Source organism: Cornus florida, unplaced genomic scaffold, assembly GCF_030987335.1.
Source record: "Cornus florida cultivar Cherokee Brave unplaced genomic scaffold, ASM3098733v1 CherokeeBrave_3.0.0_Hap2_Chr10, whole genome shotgun sequence".
NCBI classification, from domain to species: Eukaryota; Viridiplantae; Streptophyta; class Magnoliopsida; order Cornales; family Cornaceae; genus Cornus; species Cornus florida.
In genome coordinates, this window is record NW_026775580.1 from 80,022,488 (window position 1) to 80,047,801 (window position 25,314).

The window sequence follows — 25,314 nt, forward strand, 5'->3', positions numbered from 1 at the left end:
AAGTAAAGAAATTTCTCGAGTATCGCAACCAGATTTAACTTTATTAGTTTCTGATGAGTCTTCATGATGATTTTGAACCAGTACGTAGTTAACTTCTCCATCGTTCACCTCTTCCCTCACTTGATCAAGCTCTCAATTAACTTGTACGAGAAGAGACGTGCTTGTAGACTCGTCGTTCCCATAATCATCTCATTGTGTTAGCCACACCCTCTTCTGCTCCTCAGTCAGTACCATCTCAGCCAGCACCAGATCGCCCCGCCTCATTTTTCCAACATAACTTACGCAAAAATAACAAACAATCTGGCTCTAATGGAAGTAAAAATAATAATCGATCAGGTTTTGATACCGTGTTAAATATAAAAGAGGGAGAGAAATGTATATATATTGATGTGTGAAATACGAAGATACATAAGAGTTTATATAGGTGACGAGATGTGTAGAGAGTAAGAAACCTAAACCCTGTATAGTAAACATATACATGGTTAGAATATACAATATATTCTAATAATGCCCAAGAATAAGAACTTGCTTGTGTCTCGTGGAACGTGGTACTTATTGTAGACGCATGCAGTTTAAATGGGATTGCAAATGAACTTAATTGTTATTAATAGTTTAGGCTTAGCTCGACTTATTCGTTAAGCAAGCAAGTCAAGCTCGAGTTCAATTTATAGGCTCGTTTAGTAAGCAAAACAACTCAAATAGTGTAACAATTGGCTTGTGTAGACTCATTTATGTTCATAAATATAAGTTCGTATAAGACTCGTATATGTTCGTGAATTGTAGCTCGTATATGTTCGTGAATTGCAGCCCATTATATGGCACTTTTATATTTGTTTTCTTTTTTATTAAAATTCTTTAATTCTTGGAAGTACAACATAAAAAATTACAGAGTAATGATTTACTAAATGAATTTTGACAAGCTTAAAATCGAGCATGAATATTTTTAAATACGAGTTCAATTTGCTTTTTTTAAACGAGCTGAGCGTAATCTTTTAAAATCACAACAAACTCAAACACGAACTCTAGTTTTTGAACTTGTCACAATCTCAAGCTAAACTTATAAACAAAAAAATATTTTATGAAAATTCAATTATAAAAATGTATGGTTGAAAACTATAAAAAAAATATAATCTTTTAAAAAAAATTTAAAACTGTTTTCGGAGTTTAGGTCCTAAATTTTCTACTATACCATCTCATTCGATATTACTTTGTGGTCCATGCACGAAAAGTTAGCACCCCTGCTGGATAATACTTCAATACAATATCAATTATATGGTGTTTACTATTGCATGCACTAATATGTACGTATATTTTAACAATATTGTATAAAAAAGAAAAAGATAAAGAAAAAACAAAAAACAAAAAGAAAAAGAAAAGCTTAATTTACAATAAATATATATAGAAGTTTTTATTTATTTATAACAAATACATATGTTTTTATTCTCTCTTATTGTTTATATATTTTTGGATAATATTTAGGTCCTCAACGGTGAGGATGTGTACCATTATGACCACTGAGATGTTTTTATTCTCTCTTATTGTTTATATTTTTTTGGATAATATTTAGGTCCTTAGCAGTGAGGATGTGTACCATTATGGTAAATTAGATGGTGATAATATAATATTTGAATATGTCATCTTTACTTATCGAATCAGACATGGTGGAATTATATATTCACTTACCAATCAAATTTGGTAGATTAATTACCATTTTTAATTAAATAAATAAAAGAAACGGGTTTATATGTTATTGGTATGTGTATATATATATACAGCAAACGACCTAAATATTATATATATATATATATATATATATATATATATATATATATTTTTTTTTGGCGGGCACCGGAACTCATTTGGGCAGGGCCTCTTCGGGACCCATCCTAGGCTACAAACCGGGGATACTATCGACGACATCACACCTCAGCAACAATTTTAATTGAGGGTTATAATGGCGATGGACAGGTTCGAACCTGAGACCTGTGGATGTCCAAGTCGTTACCTTACCAACTCGGTCCTAAATATTAAATATTGTTCTTACGTTTACCACCTAAATATTGTTCTTATTTTTTAGGGTAAAATGCAAGAAACCCCGCTGGACTATGGGGGTTTTGCAACTAACCCCCCTGGACTACAAAAAACCCCCTTGGACTTTGATTTTGTTGCATATTACCCCATCAAGTCACCGAAAAAGGTAAATGACATTTTTGCCCTTATTATGAAGCTACACCGTTTAAAGCATTGTCATATTAATTTGCTGACGTGGCAAAAAAAATCTCAACAGCCAATGGGATATTGACAGCACACCAAAGATAGGTGGTGAAATTTCAACGTAACCACCTTCAGTTGGAATTCGCATTCGCCGGTGGCTACTAAAACTGCGGAAGCGAATTCGTTGAGAGAGAACATGAGTCACCATCGGTCATGGATTTGCGAAGTTCGCGATGTGAGCTTTGGCAAAGAAGAGACTAGAAAAGGCGGACGCATTGTGTCTAGAGTCTAGACCAGAGACTTGTCGACGTCGGTGGCGAGATGAGGTCGGCGTTGTCCTTGGTGGCGGTGAAAAAATTGGATGTAGCTTGGACCTCCAAGGCTAGAATTTATGCATACTTTTCTGGCAATAGTTTAAGAGATCGGCGGGTTGTGAACTGAGAAGAGACCCGGAGAGAGAGGAACAGGTCGCCGGCGATGGGGCTTACTGGTGCGGCGACGGCAAGGCAGAGGGTCGCACGGACGGATCGGCGGCGATTGGCTGCAGCTGAACAAGAATGACTGGTGATGATGGCGATGGCGGCTGGTTGAACAGGTTGTCGAAGATTGTTAAAAAGCATAAAACGGGTTGTCGGACCATTACTCTCAATGGCAGTGAAGAAATTGGATGTAGCTTGGACCTCCGAGGCTGGAATTTATGCATACTTTTCTGGCGATAGTTTAAGAGATCGGTAGGTCGTGAATTGAGAAGAGACCCGGAGAGAGAGGAATAGTCGCCGACGACGAGGCTTACTGCTGGTGCGGCGACGACAAGGCAAAAGGTCGCACGGACAGATACGCGGTGATTGGCTGCAATATTTTGTCTCCTTTTTGATCAATTTGAAAATTTATGGGATGCTTGAAATACTTCCGCATCATGACGTTCGTGTTCACTGGCAGTTCTTGCTTCTCGCCATTCCGTCCTCTGTATAGTCACCGGACCATTCCGTCCTCTGTGGTACAGTTTGATATGAGGTGAATCGATGATCTTGTCTTTACTAGATTTTAATGAACTCATCCTTGCCGTAAAACCATACGATCCCCCAAACTAGGAAATTGAGAATGCTTTAAGACCTTCGCGTGTTACAGGGACGATTCAGAGAATCAGAGTTGTGGATTTTGGGAAATTTTGTTAAAGGATTGTTTGGTCGGTGTTTTAAAATTAAGGGTATTATTGTCCTTTTATGCTTCTATGGGCAGTATGGTCATTTAAATTTAAGAAACTAATTTTAACGGCCATATATCACCGGACGTTGAACGGACGGAGTGATCTGCAACAATTTTGCATAGTTTAGGAGGTTTCTTGCATTTTTGAAAGTTCAGGGGGTTATTTATAGATTTCTCCATAATGCGGGGGGGTTTCTTGCATTTTACCCTATTTTTTATAAGTAGATTTGTACTTCATGCCAGTGTTAGCAAAAAGTCTCAACAGAGTTGCCACTGCAAAAATCAATCACAAACACGTACAATATTTTGTGAGTGAGAGCAGAGTAGAGAAGCCCACACCCGCAAGAAACTCTATCTGGTCGTTGAGGCGTCACCGAATCAATCATCGTCATAATCACAGCACCGTCGATCACAACAAACCCATCATCCATGGCGGTAATTTTTTCAGATGTTTTTGATCAATTCCATTTTTGAAATTCTCAAGATCTCATCCCGATTTTCTCTCTTTTTTTCTTTCTGACAAATATTTTCCCCAACATTTTCTGGAAAAAGTGAGACTGAAACCGAGGGTTTTCGTTTTTGGTGATTTTATTTTACAGGATTCCTCCGGGACGACGCTGATGGATCTGATAACTTCTGACCCGTCGACGGCATCGGCGGCTCCTCCTCCTCCTCCATCGTCGTCGGTGGCATCTTCCGCTCCACTGCCGCCTTCCGTGCCTTCGGGCAAGTCGGGGCAGCCGGATCGGAAATCGAAGAAGACCACTCTGATGCAGATCCAGAATGATACCATTTCTGCTGCCAAAGCTGCTTTGAATCCAGTCAGAACCAACATCATGCCCCAGAAACAGAAGAAAAAGGTACCAATTTCAGTTCATATCTCTTTCTACCTCTGTATACACGCATGTAAGTAGATGTATATATTTGTGTGCTTTACTTGTAATTTCCAGAGAGTTAATTTAAAATTTTTGTCATATATTTTAAATATTAGCTCTACGTTTGTAGTTCATTGAGCTTTAAGAGACACACTAGCAATCAAATGTGTCTCGCATTTGATACATTTTGTTAATCTTCCATAATACAAAACTCCTCCCAACCGATCCGCAGATGTTCGATGGCTTAATTGTATCTAGTTCTCTCTATTTCTATATCTCTCTGTCTCGAAAAGGGAACAACACAAAACATTTGATTACAAAATTCATTATACTATGTTTTTAGTTAAATCCAAATTGAGCATTCAGGCACTTAAAAGATTATTGAGTTGTGGATTATGATTAATTTTTTAACAAAATATTTTAATGACTTTGTTTTAATTTTCTACTTCAAATGTACGTGATCGTAGGTAATATAATTGGATGTTAAGTTCAAATTATATAGTGTTTACTGTAACTACATTTATTCTTTTGCAGCCAGTTTCTTATGCACAACTTGCTCGGAGTATTCATGAACTAGCGGCTACAAGTGATCAAGTACACATTCTTCTACCTCCCATTCTTTACGTTACTTTGGAGTAAAACATTTACTTTTGTTATTGTTTTTTTTTTTTTCGGGTAATTTTGTGTAGAAAAGTTCCCAGAAGCAATTAGTGAACCACGTGTTCCCAAAACTCGCCGTCTACAATTCAGTGGACCCTTCACTGGCACCTTCTCTTCTCATGGTATGAATCTACTTCTCGTTATTATTTCTCCTCTGAAATGTTGTTTCTGCAATAATTTGGAATCTTCTCTGCAGTTGGCACTTGGTTTTGTTTTTACGCCTTTGCATATAAGATGACTCCATAAACGATTCTATAACTCCTGATGCATGTTAATGATACCAGAGCCCGTTTGGCTGTACTAATTCATTCACATATATATATATAAATATTTTTTGTACTATATGTTTGTGGACTTCGATAGCTGCAATGTCAATTTGTGGTGGTATTATTATTTTTCCATTTAGTATCGTTGTGATCCTGGTTTTCATCATCCCTTTGCCGCTTATTATTCTAATGTGATAGGTGCAGTTGCTTATAAGAAAAGGTGGATGAGATGAACTCATCATCATATCTGTACTGGTTTCACTCTTCACACCTAACATTCAATTGATTCCTCTTAGTGGATTCTCAAGGCTATTGTTACCCTTTATAGATCATTTGAACTACTAGGCCAGTTCCGTTATTTTTGTTCATTTGATATGGGTTATAGTGGTGGCATGGTCTTGTGGCCTTAGGTACGCATCAAATGGTTTACTTCTCAGAGTGTGAAGCTTCTTAATTTTGAAATGTTATATCTAGTAGAAGTATGAGACAATCACTATATATATATATTTTCCTAGTTGGTACTCACACACCCCACCCTCCAAGGAACTGTTTGCACCTAGAAGGAATCGATCCTGAGATCTAATGCTTCACGAGGCACCAAGGCCCAAATCTTTTCCAACTAGGCCAACCCCTTGGGGTTTATATAAACATATTTTGATAGGTAAGATTTGATTATATATAGAATTCTTTTGCTAGGCTGTATTCTTATAATTCTACGTGAGATTCATTGATTAGCTTGAGTGATCATGTAGCAATGAGATGCTTGAATTTGAAATCTTAATCATTCAAGAGCAATATGGAGAAGGAAAAAAAATACTGGAATAAAGGGAAAAATACAAATATAGATAAACTAAATATAGTAAGCACAAGATTTTGTATCGCATATTTTGTTGAATAATTTTTTATTTTTTTAAAAATTTAATCACAGCCAACTTTTAGTTTATCTGCTTGTGATTACAATAACCCTAAGCCTCTCCCTACAGTTTTGGTGGTTCTTTTAACTCGCCAAACCAGATTTTGTTTCTTTCTAGAATTTCTAACAACCTATTTTTCTAAAATTCGAACAACTTAGCATTGTCAGATCCAAGCCTATTCGAAGCCACTCCTTTTTGCAGTGTCCACAAACTTCCTTATGTAATAGATTATAATCCTACAAATTTTTTATAATATTATTTCACCATAAACAAGTAGAAGACTCTTATTTTATTTTATTTTTTATTTGTTTTTATGTTTTTGTTTTCCAACATATCTTTCATTGGTGATTGAAACAATGCGGCCTAAAAGATTTCTGTAAAATAGTAAAATGGACGACTTTTGCTGTGACGCCCCACTTTGCGTAGGGGGGGAAAAGTTGCTGGTACGTATAAGGGGAAGCCTTTTAGCTGTGTAGACACGTTTTAAAACTGAGTGCCTAGAGGGTGCACAAAGCAGACAATATTTGCCTCTTTAAAGATGGTATCGCAGTCAATTCCCCGCCGGAATGACTTATAAAAAAAAAAAAAAAAATTCCCCGCCAGAATATGGAGGAGTGTGTACAAACCCATGAGGGCCAGGCCAACGAGGACGTTGGGTCCTAAGAGGAGGTGATTGTGACGTCCCACAACATCTAGGGGGTGAATGTGTTGAAACTATAAGGGGGATGCTTTACACGTATAAAAATCGTGAGCTCCAGGAGGTTGCAAAGTGAGCAATTTTGCACAGTGCGAGGTGGGACTTGACAGATGGTATCATAGCCAATTCCTAGCCGGAATATGGGGGAGTGTGGACAAGGCTATGACAGTCAGGCTAGGGAGGATGCTGGGTCCCACGGGGGGTGATTGTGATGTCCCACATCTCCCAAGGGAGAAGTTGCTGGCACTTATGGGGGAATGCCTCCTACTTATGTAGACACATCAAAAAACAATGAACGCCAAGAGAGTGCAAATTGGCAATATACGCACAATTTGAGGCGGATCTTGACATTTGGTTTGTCTAGGTGGGTTCAAAAGACATGTTGGTCAAGCAACATTTTCTAGATCTGGTGAGAGAAAGAAGGGGGATGAGAGGAGGGGGGGGGGGGGGGGGTGTTGGGAATGGTTGTAGGAGGACTAGACTTGAGAAAACTTATGATGGTGCACCGATAGATTGATGGTTTAAAAAGCTGGGTCAGAGGTAATTATTGTAGAAGATTGTGAGAGAAAGGGAATGGATGTTATAGTTGAAAAGATTTTGAAGGTGACAAGCTGCTGGAATATTTTTATGCCTTAGGGTGCTAGATGTCGGAGAAAGGCTTATAATGCTGGGAATGTGGTTAGCATAGAGTGAGGCTTTTGGAATAAGAGAAGGGTTATGGAAAGGCTGAATTTAGTCATCCCCTTTATGATTGGGTTGCATGAAACATCTCTTAAAGATCTTAAAATTGATTAATTTTTTTTTTTTTTAAACTTGTCTCTCTCGTGAAATGGAAAGAGTGCACATATATATATATGTATATCCCATATTTTGGTCGCTAAAACGTATCTGAACTTAAATCCACACACAAAGGGGCAACAACACAACTAAGCCGGCAAGTACTGACACAAGAAAACCCATGAGCCATTATTACAGCCCAGGCCCATAATATCTTGTATTCCCAATATAATTTGACTCCATAACGCATGAAAATTATCTATTTGTAAGCTAGCCTAAAATATCTATAAATGGAGAATCTACTCAAACTAAGACTAAATTAGACAGGTTCCCATGTGGGCTTGATTGAAATTTCCCCTGGTTTCCTTTTCCATGTTTACATGCTTGGCATCACACTGCTTCTATTCTGGCTTTTGTCACTATTATTGGAGTGCTCCATAATTCCATGTGAAAGTGAAACTACCAGGGAAAGAACTTCTTGCAAAAGCGAGTGAAATAGAATATAGGCAAAATTTACTTCATAGTTAATATCAAAGCTGTTTTGAGATAACTTCAAAAAAAAAAAAAAAGCCGTTTGAGATGATGCCTTGGCTTCAAAATTTAATTAATTTATTTTTCTTAAGAGAAAAGATGTGTTCTTTCAATTTGGAGTCTATGGTGGTTTTGGTAAATTTAGTAAAGTTCTCTAAAATTCTAAAAGTGATAATTACAACCTTTGGAGTCTCTAGTAGTTTTAATCTATTCAGCTCATCAGTACTGTATGTTGACAGAAGTTATACTGTTTATTCTTTTGATACAAAGTTTTTAATGATCTTTTACTTTTATATTTGTTTATACGTGTTGATGTATTTAGATATGATATTGGATTACATAATGCAGTAGAAAGAATAAACATCATATTTTACTATATTAATCTGTAATTTGAAGCGACATTAGTTGATGTTCCTTTTTCCATTGTGCAGCTTGGTCAGCAATGTGAGGATAGGACTGTTTTGCGATATGTCTATTATTACTTGGCTAGAATTTTATCAGATACTGGTTCTCAAGGTTTAACTCCTGGTGGTGGGATCCCTACACCAAACTGGGATGCTTTAGCTGACATTGATGCTGTTGGAGGGGTGACTCGAGCTGATGTCGTACCTCGGATAGTAGATCGGCTCAGTTCAGAGGCCTCAAATATTGATGTTGAATGTAAAATGATCTTTTAGTTTCATTTTTTATGCAAATCTTATTAGTAGTTATTTTGGAATTCAACCAAGCTCAACTCAATATAGCCTTGTCCCACTGATTTGCCGCGTTGCCTACATGAATCCTGCTTCTCTTTTCTACTGTTTAGGGTTATAATTCAGTTAAATTTCATGGTGCCACATTTTTTCTTATTATCTCAACTCATGGTAATTTTGGCCTTTGCTTTCCTCATACATCACCCTCAGCGTGAACCTGTTATTTTTCCTTATCTGTATGGTATGCTTACTAATGGCTATTTTTTTTTTTATAATTATTATTTTTTATTTATAGTTTTAGTTTTCTTTTAATTTATCTTCAATCTTCAATATCTCTCATCTGATTCAAACTAGCGGTGTTATGTGTATCCTCCCCTGTTCTGGTTATGGAATGGATGAAATAAATCAGAAAATGGATTTTTGTTCAAGAATGAAATCTTATTGGAACTGTCCATATCCGGTTCATCCTTCAAAACCCTTTTCTTTTAATATCTTCAATCTTCAATTGGCAACTTCCACTTTCTCACAAATTCATTCATTTATATCTTTGTCCTTTCTTGTCTTCTCACACAACCCTCTCAACATCCGGATTTGTTTAGGTTCTAAAAGCTTGAACTGCCAAGATTGAGAATGCCAGTTTGAATTTAGGAGTAGTCAAAGTTGTCATTTTTGTGTTAATTTGTGTCAAAGGTTAGTTCTGTATCCAACTGATCCCTCCTATCACCATGCATTGACTGGACTAATATTTGGTGACCTTGTAGCTCATTTTATGAACAATTTAGTTAACCGGGCAATATTTTGGCATTAGTATGCTCTTTAGAAAATATGTCATGACATTGGATTGGATCTATAAACTGTGAAATTTAATCAATTTGATATGATTCGTATGATTATTGGTGCTCTGTAAACCCCCTTCTTTGTTGAAGATGCAAAAGGAGAACTTAAAAGGGTGTGTTCCTAATAAGTCAAAGAAATATATTTATGAAAATGTACAAGCACAAAACCCATAATTGTAGAAAATACAGATTATCTGTGCACAACCTTCATAAATGAGAAGGAAAAAACTTCAACCGCAGAGGAATAACATTTCTAATATATTTTTACTTAAAGAGGTCCTTACTCCAAGGAAGAAATCTGACTCATCATTGACAGAATGAAATATTCAAGGAAACTGAGCCCTTTAATTAATCTCTCTCATTATATGCCATTGAATTTATCTACCTCATTCTTATCATTATCCCAACGTTTTGTGTGTGCGCGCGAGTTGGAGTTGTTCTTTTACTAATCCCCTTCTTTTTCTCCTTTTGAAGTTCATGCACGGAGACTGCAAGCATTGAAAGCTCTTACATACTCTCCCTCAAGCAACTCTGAAATCTTGTCCAAATTGTATGAAATTGTGTTTGGCATTCTTGAAAAGGTTTGTCTAGCTCCAATTTGATGTCTTTTAAGCACAACTTCTTTGCATCTTCCATAACTATGACAATGAAAGCATCATAACGGCTTGATAGCCACTTCTGAGAGTTGATAGGGCATTTGGATCAAATCAAGTTTTAGTGATGGTCAAGATTGTTTTTGTTCGTTTTTGGTTTAAAGAGAACAATGGATGGGCAGTACCTCATAGTGACTTTTATGGGAACCTTGAAGTAATCATTAATTAGGAGATAATTGGGGGAGCTGTTTCTGGGAAGGGTGGCCAGAATGGATACCTGATGTCATATCTATTGTTCGACCTATATAAATAATAGGCTGTCTGAAGACTCTAAACCAAAAACAAAGCTGTGGGCCCACAACAGTTAAGAATCCTTTTTGATCCGAGGAAATAGTGTCTGGTAGTTTATGATTGATAGGCTATTTTGATTTGAATTTTATTTGTTGAGATTAGTTATTAATAATTTTTACATTTAATGTGATACGGTACCATATGAGAACTTACACCAATGCAGCAGTGAACAAGTTTGGTTCATCCCCTCCTCCCAAAAAAAGGAAAGAATTTAGGCTTCTTTTTTTATTATTTAATTAATTTTGAGATTAGTTTGCTTTAAGGGCTAGGATTTTGAAGTCTATAGAAGGGCTTTTAATGATTCATTTTGAAGTTGGTGAATGTTGAATTGAGAATTTCAGCCCTCTTGCATTTTGGGAGATTGTGATCAATTTTTTTCGTTCTCCTTCTTTTCTCTTTTACCTATGCTGCTTCTCTATTTTTGTTTTTCTAGTCTAAAATTTCTTAACTTACCATCTTCATACTTCAATCCAAACGTTAAACAATAAAAAAAGCCCTTAATAGCCCTGTTCTCTCCCAAAAATCCTTTTCCCCGTTTCCTAGCTATTCTCAATATGTTGTTATTTAAATAAGGGCTAATTCCATAAAACCCCTACTATCAAATTTTGATCATAAACCCCCAACCTGTTTCAGAAAACTCCCGATACTTTAAAAAGTGATCACATTGCCCCAATATTCGTATCTGACCCGTTAACCGGACTGTGAAATGTCGAATTTGACCTTGCTATTTAATATTGAATTAAAAAATATAATTATTATTTTTGAAGTTACAAAAATACGCCCGTGTCTTCTTCCTCCTCTCTCTAAAACTTTTACCCCCTCTCTCTCTAAACCAAAACCACAACCACTCTCTTTAGTTCTTCATCTTTGCTGTGATATACATACATATACATATACATACATATTCATATACATACATATATACATACATATACACATATACATACATATACATATATATACATATACATATATATACACATATATATACATATACATATATATATATATGTTGCAATTATACAGAGTAATTTGAGTAATGATAATTTGGTGTAATTGCAATATATATACACGCACACACACGGAGTAATATGATGGGTTAATTTGAGTAATTTGGTATAATTGCAATGCATCTATATATATATATATATATATATATATTCCATATCTGCAAATCAACCCATATTTATATATGGTGGTTTGTTTTTGGTAAAGGTTTAATTTTGGTTTGTGAATCACATAAATTTTCTTGTGATTGTTGGAAGGTTGTGAACAAAATCGATGGCAGTCCACAGGCGCTGATGATGGGAGTGAGAATTAGCTCGCCGTGGTAAGTCGTCGTGAAGAGCAGCGACCGACCTTGGGTCGCGATTTGGAGAAGGTTGGGTCGCTGACCCAACAGTTTTAGAGAGGGACGGTGACCACCATGGTGGTTTCCAGGTTGCGCTCTGGTGACCTTCACGATCGCTGCCGGTGACCTGTGGGTTGATTGAAAGTAGTGGGTTGCTGCTATTCACGGTGACCAAAACTTTGCACCAGACCAACCAGAGATGTTTGGATGGTGGTTGGTGGTGGTTGTTTTGGTTTAGAGATGAAAGGGAGAGGGAGAGGAGGAGGAGGAGATGGGTGTATTTTTGTAACTTCAAAAATAATAATTATATTTTTTAATTTAATATTAAATAGTAAGGTCAAATTCAACATTTCACAGCCCAGTTAACGGGTCGGACACGGGTATTGGGGCAATGTGATCACTTTTTAAAGTGTCGGCGGTTTTCTAAAACAGGTTGGGGGTTTACGATCAAACTTTGAAAGTAGTGGGGGTTTTATGGAATTAGCCCTTTAAATAATTTTTTATTGAAGTGTTGCACTTTTGTAATGTCCTGCATCAACATGTCTTCTATATTTTTGTGTGATTATTGCGTTTGAAGACTTTGGATCAAATTAGTTGAAAAATTCTATGAAACGACAATCACTCTGGCTTAACCTTTTTATGTGGAAAAACACCAGCAAATAAGCTTTAGAAGATTGATTTATGGCAAGATTTTTGATATGCAAGAACAGAAAGCCTCTCCCAGGAGTAAACCCTAGAATCTTATAACTGTAATTGTGCATCAATAGAGCTGGCTTTTTTGCTTGATAAAAGAGAATTGACGATGAAACTAATGCCCGTATTTTGTTTTTCAGGTTGGTGATGCTCCTCAGAAACGTAAGAAAGGCATATTGGGTGCCAAAGGTGGTGATAAGGAGGTAATCTTATCATCTTACAAGTGTGAACCATTGGTTGTCTATACTAATTATCTTTATTACCAAACATTTCTGTATGATATTTAGATTGTTAGGGCCAGCCATGTCACCCAACTTTGTGACATGCTGTTATTCTTTTCTTTCATCATTCTTCTCTTATATTTTTTTGTCCAAAATGCTCTGCTTGATTTTCCGTTCTTCAGTTTTTCCCATATTTTCTTTTTTGAAATTTATAGAGAAATTTTCTTTTTACTATTAGCTAATCTATGTGAATCAATTATTTCATCATAACTACAGTTTAAGGATCCTCTAATTATATGTTGCTATTACGGTTTAAATTCTCCTGTCCATTTGGACATTCATGAAAATTATCTTCCAGGATCACTGCCTTCCGGGATGACACAAATACAAAATTTTCTGATATTTTTGACCTGCACAAAAATGTGTCTTTGTCACATTTGAGTCACTCATATAAGATGGTCTCAGAAATTGGAAGAGGCCTCTTTGTCAGTGGTTCTTAAAGATACTGTGATTTATGAACTGCCCGGCTTATGAGAAAATGGATTTCACTCCCACATGTTTTGTCCCTCTAGGTTTCTCTATTTATCAATGTCGCTAGAGGTATTATATTGGTTGTGAAACTAGCTTGCAGAAACCTACTGGTAGCAGCTGTAGAAAACACTGTTGTCTACTCCTTTATCTTACAAGTCTATATATGGTTTTGAATTTTTATGGAAAAATAGTATGTGTTTTTTTGTCACGTATTGTTTCTACTTCTTTCCTGTGTTACCCGAAACTGAAGAAAAAAGTTGTGAAACTTAAGGGTGTGTTTAGTAACGTTTTCGTTTTCTGTTTTTGCTGTCTCAAGAAAGCAAACGTGACTTTGTTTTTCTGAGTGAAAGTAGAAAGCGTAAATGCATTTATCAACACTTCGTTGTTGCCACAATTTTGAATGCAGAAAACAATAACAGTGTTTATTGGTACATATTTGTTACGAGATGTACACAATATTGGCCCTGTTTGGCAACCGCTTCTGTTTCGTGTTTTTTTTGCTTCGGAGAGTGTACGGTAGTGAAGCAAAACACGGAAGCGTGTTTGGTAATGTTTGCTGCGATTTGAATAGTACTGAAACGTTTTCGAAAAAGAGGCCAAAACCGGAAGCACCAAATTGGTGTTTCCGGTTGCTTCCACACTGTATCAAAAGCACTGTAGCGATGAACAATAACCAAAAAAAAGACAAAAACTCTCAAAGGTTGAAATGAATACAAGACATCTCTATTAAATGGTCCAAGACTCCCCATCTCAAAAGATGCTTTGGGTTTATTGTTTTGTGACTTTTGTATCACATTAATACACATTTTTAATATATTTCTCTCAACTTTAGCAAGCTAAATTAGTGCGTACATGTTTTTCTGGATGAGAAACTCTGTTGTTGGAGGGTTTTTTTATGTGTCTCCCCCTTTACTATATCATTATGCTCTGATCTCATATCTTAATGTATCGTTAACTTTATCTTGTCTAACTTATTTTTCATTGTTTTTTTGCTTAAATTATGTTATTAGTCCATCATCCGGAGTAATTTGCAATATGCTGCTCTAAGTGCTCTGAGAAGACTTCCTCTGGATCCAGGAAATCCAGCATTTCTCCATCGTGCTGTACAGGGGTTAGTATTTATTCCTTTTGATTTTTAGAGCTTCAGTTTAGTGATCTAAAACATAGTATAGACTAATAAAGTTTTAATGAATATCTTAATGTTATGAATCTAGGTTATCAATGTTGTTGTTGGCGTAATTATTATTCTATGTGCTATTCAATATCCTACAATGTTCTCATAGGAGCTTTGTCCAATGTTATAGTTTATGGATAAGTCTCCCCCCCCTGTTTTTCCCCCTACCCCAGTTTTGGCATCTAGATTGGGGTGGAGGTAAAATACTCTTAAGTACACTAACTAGATAATTAAAACATATCACTTTATTTTATTTAGGTTTGAAAAGAGCAAAATTTTGTCAAAGAGAAGAAATAGATGATCTAAGAGGGTGTCTCTCCTTTATATTAGCTAAGGGGCAAAAAGAGGCACCTATTTCCATTATGGTTTCCTTTGCAGAATCTTCTCCTTTATTTGCTTGAAAACTGACATTACATAGCTAAGGGGCCAATAGAGGCATCTATTTCCAGTATGGTTTCCTTTGCAGAATCTTCTCCTTTATTTGCTTGAAAACTCAAATTATAACCCTAAGTCCGTTTCTTTATCAATTTGGGCACAAATCCATCCAAGACTTCCCAATTTCCTTGTCCTATATGAAAACTATCTTGGAACCTGCCAACACAAAACTTAAACCCAGCTCCCTTTACCGCTTACCCTCACTACTGTTCTCTAATCCAGATTCTTGCTCATGGTCACTTAGTTAACAAATCACCTTCAACCAACATGCTATGCTACTCACCTTTTGAAATTTTAGCGATCGTCACCTAGTGTTGCCTTTGACCTAGCTGCTCATGTCTTAAACCAGAAAAGTTGTCAAAGGACATAATCATCTGAGAACAACTTCAGTTTCTTATTGATATGGAAGCGATATGATAGGAACACAGTTAGAAGTAGACAAAATGCATCACTGGTAATAGTGAAAAGGAATGAAGGTTAAAGAAATTAAAAAAAGGAAATTAGTTTTTAAATGCTTTAAAAGGAAGTGAGATGAAAATAGGGCAGGCCTTGGCTCAATGGTAAGGTTGCTCCATTGTGACTCAGACAAGTTTGAAACGGATACAACCTCTTTGCATGCATAGGTAAGGCTGCATGCATTTGATCCTCCACAAACCCTGCAGTGGTGGAAGTCTTGTGCACTGGGCTTGCAGAAGAGAAAAGAAGTACATGTTAAATGTGTTTTTTTTTTTTTTTTTTGGTTAGTTTTAAATTCTGTAAAAGGAAGAGTGTGTGTTTGGGTTTCTCACACCTCTCACCTTTTTATATATTAAGAAGTTGAAGCCCTCCCTAACACCAATTGGTTTTAGGAGAAATGGTGGAAGCTTTTTTTTTTTTTGGGGAAGGGGGGTGGGGGGAATTGTTGGCTGGTGTAGCCAAGGAATCCACCCTAGTAAGCTTTGCGAAATAGTTCTGTTCAAGTTGTGGCTCTGATACAAAGTTAAGGGTTAAGGTGTGCTTGTAGAAACAGAGAGGAAGAGAAGAAGAGGGAGAAGAGAGGAGGTCCAGAAGGAAGAGAAATTCTGTAAAAGGAAGAGAGTATGTTAGGGTTTCCCACACCTCTCACCTATTTATATATTAAGAAGATAAAATTACAATAGTGTCCATAATGCATAAAAGAAATAAAAATAAACTCTCTAACAACCATTTTTATCATTAGCATTGACCATTTTGTTACAGAGCTGCTTGCATTGCTTTAATTTTTGTAACTTATTGCACTGTTGTGGTATCTCTAGATGTTTTTATTCCTTATTCGGTCTCTCTCTCTCTCTTTCTTAAGCGATCTACAGTTTGTCGCTTTTAAGCTCATTTACATATGGTCAGGGTTTCATTTGCTGATCCAGTTGCAGTGAGGCATGCCTTGGAGATTATATCGGAGTTAGCAACCAAAGACCCTTATGCAGTTGCAATGGCATTAGGTAATTTTGATTAATTTATTATATTGAACTCTTGGTTTGCATCATTGTTAGCTGTGACAAAACTTAACTTGATTAATGTAATGTTTTGAACTCTTTCACATTCGCTCTTATTTGTTTGGCACAATTGATACACGGACAAACATCTGATCTGCCTGTTTTTGTTAAATATTCACACATGCTTAGAGTTTATATATATATATATATATATATGAAGCAAATACTTATCAATGCAGAACATGAATAAAAAGGCCTAAAAGATAGGATTCCTTGAAGAGTCAGAGGACACTCGAGAGAACAAGTCAACAAATTGAACATAATGCAACCTGGCGACCCTTGTAAAGTCAAGCCCAAATGCATAGGCACATGCTTACGGTTATACTGATATTCATATCTAATTTATGATTCTTACCCATAAACAAGAAGGTTGATTTCATTTTGTTGCCTAAGTTGTATTTTTGATCTGTGAAAAGAGGCTTTTAAAGAGAACTTTAAGATATTCCCAACTTTTTCTGTTTAAGGCTCAAGCCTGGGAAAAGGTCCCCAAATATCATAATAATCTGTGTCAGTGGTTGCAAGACAACATTATGTCAATTTATGCTTTTCAGGTTTAAGATTTTATGTTAAGATTCATTCCATACAAGTAAGTAGTTTAAGCGTAGCTGGGTAACAGCTTACAGATGAGAAAGTTATGATGGTGACTTTGATAAAAGAAGTACCTATGCATTGATTCTTGTATGCCTTCATTTTCAACTTTCCTGCCATGATACGTGGGTGGGACTATAGTTTGGCTTTTTCTAATACAACCTATTTTTCTGCTTTTTATGTTTCTTTGTGCAGGAAAGCATGTTCAACCTGGAGGTACTCTTGATATTTTTTGTTCCTATTAAAATTATCATTTTCAGATTTTGTCTTTTTGAAGTGTCACCTTGCATTTGGGGATTTGATTATCTGCATTTGCATATTATTATTTTTATTATTGAACATTTGCATTTGCATGCTGCAGCCATCATAATTGTTGCTAATTTTTGCTCTTATGCACTTTTTTTTACATGAGCAGATACACTGAATTAGCATATTGTATTGGTAAATTAATGCATCTCCAAGATAGTGGCTTTGATGGAATGACATTGATAACTGATTTCTAATTCCAAATAACCTGTCAACATCATACTTCCTGAAGCTAGTGCAGGAACAGAGACCTAAGCAGTAGCAATTTGGAACACTTCCTGCAGCTGTTATTATTATTATTATTTTTATCTAAAGAAAAATAATAGAAAAGGAAGCTCAAATAAGAACGATATGTTTCAACCGGTGCTTTGCATGTTTCATTTCAATAAGAGATAGCACATGCCTTAACTTATACTTTTATTCTCCTTTTCTTATTGAAACTTAATTTGTAAAAATTTATAGAAAAATTTCAACAGTAACAGACTACCATTTCCTCTCCTAACGGAGGAGTGGTTTTGGATGATGCGGCTTCTATTTTAAAGATTCCAAATTACCTTTTTTCCCCCCAAAAAATATAATTCTACAAATAATATATATGAAGTTATAAGAGTGAATAAGTTATGGGCATTTATGGAATCAAAACATGATAGTACCATTAGGGGTTCCCCTTATAATAGCATAGATATTTCGACAGATATTTGGACAAGTTGTGTACCATAGTAATCCTAAGTTTCATTATTCATCTATGGAATGAAACATTCATAACTTGAACTACCTCATAGCGTTTCAGTTATATATGATATGTATTTTAGGACGTTAGGATGGATTTGTACAAGTGACCAGGTAGAGTGAGGTGATGAGAACAGAGAAAATTAGTGGAAGATATGATCATTTGATAGCATATAGGGGCTAATAATATCGGAGAAGATATAATCATATAATAGCACGTGGAAAAGGCACATGACCACGTGAATTGAGATTTATTGATGTATATCCTTGAGAGGATGGGCTTTAGTGAGAGGTGGATGGGGTGGATCCGCTTTTGTATCTCCATGGTGAAATTCTAAGTGTTGGTTAATGGTGTTCTGTCCAACTTCTTTTGTATGAAGCTATAAATAATGTGAAAATAGTATAAGCTGCTAGATCTAAAATAAGTAGCATGGTGATTGGAAGTAATTGGGTGATGGCGGTGTACTTGGGTTGACTACTTTGTTTAAGTAGATTTCGAATAAGAAGATGCTTAATGAATGGAGAAACAGTATAAAATTTTATGAGTCATCCAAAAATGTTCTGGGGGATGGTGTTGAGCAAGATTTAGACATGAGATGATGTATTGGAGAATCTATTTTGTTTTATGCCATATAAATGACACTGAAGCTATGTATTATGTTGCCAACTGATGGAAAAACTTAAGAGGAAAAAACAGATACGTTTATTTTGTTTAGAAGGCATGTGTCTACGTAGGGATATAAAGGCGAGTTTTAGGAAAAGAATGTAATATTAATCAGGTAATGAGTGTGATTGACTCATATACCTTGGAGCAGCACTAGGATGACAAGAATGGGAGATGTGATTTCAAGGATCAAGATTAAGATTTTAATGTTTGCATTGGTTACGAATGAACTTAGTAGGCATGGCCAAGAACATGTCCTTTGCTCATATCTCCCCAATTGCTGTTTTGTTTCCTTACGTTTAGTAGGGGAGATTATCTATTTATTCATTTTGATAAGAATCCATTATAAACAAATACACCAAGGGTCGCAACCTGTGTATGCACAACATGTGCAGGATCAACAAACTAGGCTCGCTTCCTCTATACAGGACAAGTTCCATATAAAAATCTACGAAAAATATGAAACGGCATCGAACCTCCTAGACATCCAAAAGTGAGAAGCATTCAACGTGATTGTTTATATTTTTATGGTTTTCATGTTACCAAGTTACCTTGATTCCTTTTCAACTTTAAAAAGTTGCTTAAATCTTATATGTTCAGGAGCTTTGCAGGATGTTCTCCATTTGCATGATGTTCTTGCTAGAGTTGCACTGGCCCGTTTGTGCCATACAATATCAAGAGCTCGGGCACTTGATGGTAGGTATATCAGAATTCAAGTAATATGTATGTATTTGAATGTATGGAATAATAGTTAGTATAGTCTAATATGTTTGTTTTACAGAAAGGCCTGACATTAAGTCTCAGTTCAATTCTGTACTCTATCAACTCCTCCTGGATCCCAGTGAAAGAGTCTGTTTTGAGGCTATCCTTTGTGTGTTAGGAAAATTCGATAATGCTGAGAGGTATTTTTCGGAAATTTCTAACCTCTTTTCCTTCTATTTATTTCATTTTTCTTGTAATCTGTCTCAAAATTAAAATTGCATGCTATGCTGAAATTGTTATCCTTCTCTCCAAGCCTCCCTACCTCTTTTTCTTTTTTCAAAAAAAAAAAAAACTAATCAATGGTCATTATTTTCTTAATTCACTGTAGGACGGAGGAACGAGCTGCTGGGTGGTATCGTCTTACCAGAGAAATTCTTAAACTTCCAGAAGCACCATCTGTAACATCAATGGAACCTAATGCTGATCCTAAAAATCCCGTTCCGCCAAAGGCCAAAGATAAATCTCAAAAGACAAGGCGTCCACAACCCCTTATAAAACTTGTAATGAGAAGGTTCATGCTGTTTTTATTTAGTTGTTCTTTCTTCCATTAGAAAATTTGCTGCTTTATTTATTTTTATTTTGGTGGTGAGGTTCTTGAATATGAATATGATCTTCAAAGTTGGAGATGTGGTTGAACTGCACTTAGTTATGAATTAACAATAATATTTTTGAATTATTTTCATGCGGGACTTCTTTTCCCCATTGATTTCACTTCAGGTTGGAAAGTTCTTTCCGTAGTTTCTCTAGGCCTGTACTTCATGCAGCAGCAAGAGTTGTGCAGGAGATGGGAAAAAGTCGGGCTGCTGCTTTTTCCTTAGGTTTACAGGATATTGATGAAGGAGCTCATGTTAACACATATTCTGAAAATAATGATTCAGTTGATGCAGATTTTGAGAACCCACTTGCCGAAGGTAGGCTTCTCTATTTTTCTATTTACCAGTAGCATGGCATTTCTTTGCTTGAGCTTAACCTTCCTTGAAGAATCATTGATCATCAAAATCTGATGTTTTCAGTTAACATGGTGCTAGATTATGATTATCAAAGAGTTTTATTAGTGTACCATACTTTAAAACGGTGTTATAACTATTTTACCAGTGAACACTGGCAACTTTCTTAAGATGATGTTTTCTTTGGTAATTTTATTTATTGTTATTTTGGTGCAAAATGTTAAGTCTGACAAGCATGAAGATGCATATTGATGTGCAAGAATAATACCAAGATATAGGTTTGTCTCTAGTCTTCCCCACCTAGCACTTTGTAGGTGGAGTTGGGACCAGCACTGTGTTATGGCCTTTTTTATAGATATTTTGGTGTCTAACTCGATCAATTGCGGTTCCATTTCTATCTGATTTAAGAATATGTGGCTGGAGCACCTCTTCTCGTCAAACTTTTGAATAGTGGGTGCAAACTGTGGTTGTAGTTTGCCGAACTTGGATTGATTATTCATAGGAATGGAGAGGCTGAAGAAAATATTGCCCATAGAATTAAAATAAAATTGTTTAGTTGGTTGGGTGCTTTTGGAGTTTTTGCAATTGATGTATATCTTTGAAGTTAAAATGGAAAATTCTTTAAAACAACTGTTTGACATACAATGCTGAGTACTTAAAAAACAATATGTTCATAAATTTAGTGTATGATAATTTTTGAACATGTCGTATGCATAAATCCATATTGTTCTGGTGATGAGTCCATGAAACTTCGAGTTGTCATAGTCAATAGGTACTTGTGTAGAAGATTCTTTGTAGATATTTTGAGACTAGTACTTTTGTTTGTGTTCGTGAATCGACACTATTATACATGAATATTTATATCCAATCGATTTAAGAGATAAATGTTTTCTTGGATGAGTCACTTGTATCTGATTGATGTGATATTTCGCATGCATAATGAACACAATAAGGAATATAATCCTACCGTCAGGCTGGTAAAAGATGTATTCTACATAAAGTTATTGAGGGTACAAGTCTTGTTATATTTATGTTTGTTCATGTTAAGGAACCATGGATAATTTGTTAATGTAAAAAATAATTATAAGCACAAAATGGTATAATACCCTTATACTTTTGCACAAATTTTATATAAATTAACACGGAAATATTTCTAGATTGTAATAATTGTCCACTGTAGCGTGACAGAGATATTCGGCCAATTAGTATCTGATATAAAGTAGTCAATAGAGAAAAATATCTGAAATAGCACAAATTAATTTTGTACTTCCAAGATCAGGAAAAGGGATTAAAAAGATAAGACAAGAAATGCAATTGTTATTTCATGATATATTTTGATGAGGGTCTTCTTTTAAGTGGTTTCTTTTAAGTTTGATGTCCATTGCTTCCCTGGGGTGGGGAGGCTGAGGTGTGAATTTAAAGAAAATTTAAATGTTCAAGCTGAAAGGGTCAAATTTGGGATGGAAAACCAAACGAAAGGTGGGTTGAGGCTCTGAAAAAGATGTGATTCCTTGACTTTAACCAAGGATATGGTTTAATGAAGAGTTGATTGGAGAAGATGGTTCTATATAACAACCCCAATTAGTTGGGATAAAGGCTTATTGAGTTAAGATGTTAATTGTTCACTTTTTTTTTTTTTTTTCCATGGTTCTTATCCTTAGATTGCTCAAGTATGTAATATTTGGAATTTTTGTTCCATGTATGAGAAGTAGGGTTTTGTTTCGTCGTGATTTGATTCTGTTCTCTTCTTGGTAATCTCTTCTTTTGAGTTTTTCTGAGCCCTTTAATTTCAATTTGTAGAGTCAAAATATTACTTAGTGAGATAAAAACTTCTCATAGTTTTATTTTATTTGGGATATATGTTAGTCATTTAGAAGGGGACATTATTGGGTCAAATTCTCCAAAATAGGTATTGGATCAGAGTACTTGGAATGAGATAACAACATCTCATAGTTCTTTGATTTTATTCGGGATATATATTAGTCATTTAGAATGTGACATTGTTAGATCGAATTCTCCAAAATCGGTGTGTTGGATTGAAGCAGTTTTGATAGCTTATTTGGGGGTTAATTTGGTACTTAATAAGAAGGAATCAGATGCATTTTTAGGAAAAGGTTTTCCTTATTTCTACTATTGATATTGCTTCTGTGCCACTAGATCAGAAGGAACTATATTTCTTTTTTTCATGCATTTGAGCATTGTTTTAAAAACACATAATTTACAGTACAATATATTCAATTTGGCAGTGTGTTAAATTCAAGCTACTTGGGATCAGTCAGCTATAGTCTATATGTGTCCTTTCATGTTTCAGTGTTGATTTGTTTTGGATTAACTGACGGGGGCTTTTTTTGCATGATATCCGTTATATAGCAACCTAATTTTGAATATATCTTGGGAGTTGTGAATTTATCCATATGGTGGATATCAGCTGAATGCATTATTCGTTTTGGCCTCCCCTCCTCCTCCTCCTATAGGTCCCCGCAAGGTTTCTTCTGTATCTAATGGAGTTGGCGGCAAGGACACAATTTTGGGTTTATTGGCTTCGTTAATGGAAGTAGTGCGAACAACTGTAGCATGTGAATGTGTTTATGTTCGGGCAATGGTAATCAAAGCATTGATCTGGATGCAAAGTCCACATGAAACATTTGATGAACTAGAATCCATTATTGCTTCAGAACTCTCTGATCCAGCTTGGCCAGCAACGCTATTGAATGATATACTACTCACTTTGCATGCTCGTTTTAAGGTACTTGGCAGGCATCAAAGAATTTTTTTGTTTATATTGAGGCATGAATAGTGTTTGTTTGACAGTTCATTTGCATTTTCTTTTATGATGACATAAGTTTCAATGTGATTAGGTAAGCGGTGTTCTCTAATCAGGTTTGCTTGCTAATTATTACAATAATTGTTCTTCATATCTGTAACATCATGCATACTTGAGCATGCTTAATGAACACCAATTACCTGAATGAATTGTAATTGTTGAAGCTGGTATTGCTCAAGTGGCATAGACAGATTGACAAGAACATTTTTTGTGCCTTACTAATATATATATATATTTTAAATATTATTATTATTATTCTTTTCTATGTTTTGAAAGAATCAGTTGATCACACATTCATCTATGTTGTGTGTCAAATTGATCTTTTATGGTCATATTTTATTAGGGTCTTTCTATTTGCAATTATGTGGAGTACATGGAAGATTTGGGAGGAAAAGTTATATGTTCTTAATAGGGTCAGTTTTGGATATTGAAAAGTTAAGGAGATAATCAAATATCAGTTCTTTTTATGTGGTTTTACTTCAATATTTAGAGAGGTTTGTCTGAGAGTGGACTAAACAACTAGGAAAGCATTATAGTATTTGAAGTTCTGTCCTTCCATCTGATCTTATCTGTGCTTTTTTTGGAGTTTTGGTTGCTCCCTGTCTCAGCCCTGTTCTTCTCCCCCTCACTTTTCAATTCTATTAAAATAAAAAATATTAATAAGATATTGTTATCACATGATCATTATGTTTTAATGGTACTCCATTCATGTGGAATATAACAGAGCATTTAGTCCTCATAGAGACGTTCCATTGACTGAAAGTAATTTAGTAGTGTCAGATATACTGGGATAAAATACCTTGTCTTATTAACATCTTATTCAGCGTTATTTAAACTTTATCTCAGCTTGTAAGAAAATATCTTTCGTTGCATAATCAATGGCTTTATATGTCTTCAGCTTACTTTGTCACTGAAAATTGTAGTTTTTATACCTCACATTAATTTCTGTGTTCCTTTATATTACACATGCTGATGGTGTAATGTACTTGTCTCCTTTTCTGTTTCGTTGTTGACTTATTAGGCTACTCCAGATATGGCTGTCACTTTGCTTGAAATTGCGAGAGTATTCGCCACTAAAGTGCCTGGGAAGATTGATGCTGATGTGCTTCAACTACTGTGGAAAGTAGGTTCACACTCAATTCCCATGTCTGCTAAACTTTTTCTCACCAATTTAATATTTCAAATTTTTTTTTTTTCAATTTATTATTATTTTTCTACTATATAACTTCCACTTCTCATATACGGTTTGTTGGTAGCAACGTGGAACAATGTTAATGACTTATAATTCATTGTCTATATATATATTTTTGTTTTTGTTTCATTTTGTTATGTCATTCACATAACAAGGTGAAATAAGTCTGATGTACAAAAATTATGCAAGCTATAAGATTATGTGAAGGAGATAAGGAAGAATATAAGAAAGAAGATGAGCTATTCTTCAGAGGATAACAAACCAATCTTCATTGAGAGAGAAATGGCCCCTAATAGAATTTAAAGAACAAGCCCCTTCTTTAGCCAAAGAGTTTACTTTTTCTTTGTTGATGTAAGAATCCATCTGATTTCCACCTCCAATGAAGTAAACAAATCCAAAATCTCTCTCAGAATATGATTATAGTGCGAATGCCCAAAAGGTCCCAAATCCATCCTACCGCCAAGTCGAGATCCGCATCAATTAAACAATAATTCAAGTCAAGGCATACTCTGTTCTTAGATCTTCGAAAGGGTAGAGAACATGAAATGGTATTCCACTGCATCCCTAGGGATTACCAAGGTAGCTAGCAACAAGGTTATTGGGTATTGTAGCGCGGTGCATCTCATTGGTATTCATGTGATTATGAGCCATATACTGAACAAAATCATTGACTTTAGGAGTAACCGAGGTGTTACAGATAAGCTTTTCTGGAAAGGAGTGGTTTTCAGATTTTGAAAGGTGACAAAAGTGAGATTTAGAATTGACAGTCACTGG

The 25,314-nt window shown here is 35.5% G+C and overlaps 1 protein-coding gene across 1 annotated transcript in view; it reads left to right on the top strand.

Annotated features, from left to right (window-relative positions):
- Positions 1-3,687: 3,687 nt before the first annotated feature.
- LOC132278832 (uncharacterized) overlaps positions 3,688-25,314 on the top strand; it is a 32,988-nt gene continuing 11,361 nt past the window's right edge. Inside the window, exons 1-16 of the mRNA XM_059780730.1 lie at positions 3,688-3,855; positions 4,020-4,280; positions 4,830-4,889; positions 4,985-5,077; positions 8,572-8,800; positions 10,143-10,249; positions 12,797-12,859; positions 14,419-14,519; positions 16,380-16,474; positions 17,312-17,332; positions 19,416-19,511; positions 19,597-19,717; positions 19,906-20,088; positions 20,295-20,488; positions 22,999-23,270; positions 24,370-24,471. Of these exons, the coding sequence (XP_059636713.1) occupies positions 3,850-3,855; positions 4,020-4,280; positions 4,830-4,889; positions 4,985-5,077; positions 8,572-8,800; positions 10,143-10,249; positions 12,797-12,859; positions 14,419-14,519; positions 16,380-16,474; positions 17,312-17,332; positions 19,416-19,511; positions 19,597-19,717; positions 19,906-20,088; positions 20,295-20,488; positions 22,999-23,270; positions 24,370-24,471 (2,004 nt within the window). The 5' untranslated portion in view covers positions 3,688-3,849. The remainder of the gene's footprint in view (positions 3,856-4,019; positions 4,281-4,829; positions 4,890-4,984; positions 5,078-8,571; positions 8,801-10,142; positions 10,250-12,796; positions 12,860-14,418; positions 14,520-16,379; positions 16,475-17,311; positions 17,333-19,415; positions 19,512-19,596; positions 19,718-19,905; positions 20,089-20,294; positions 20,489-22,998; positions 23,271-24,369; positions 24,472-25,314) is intronic.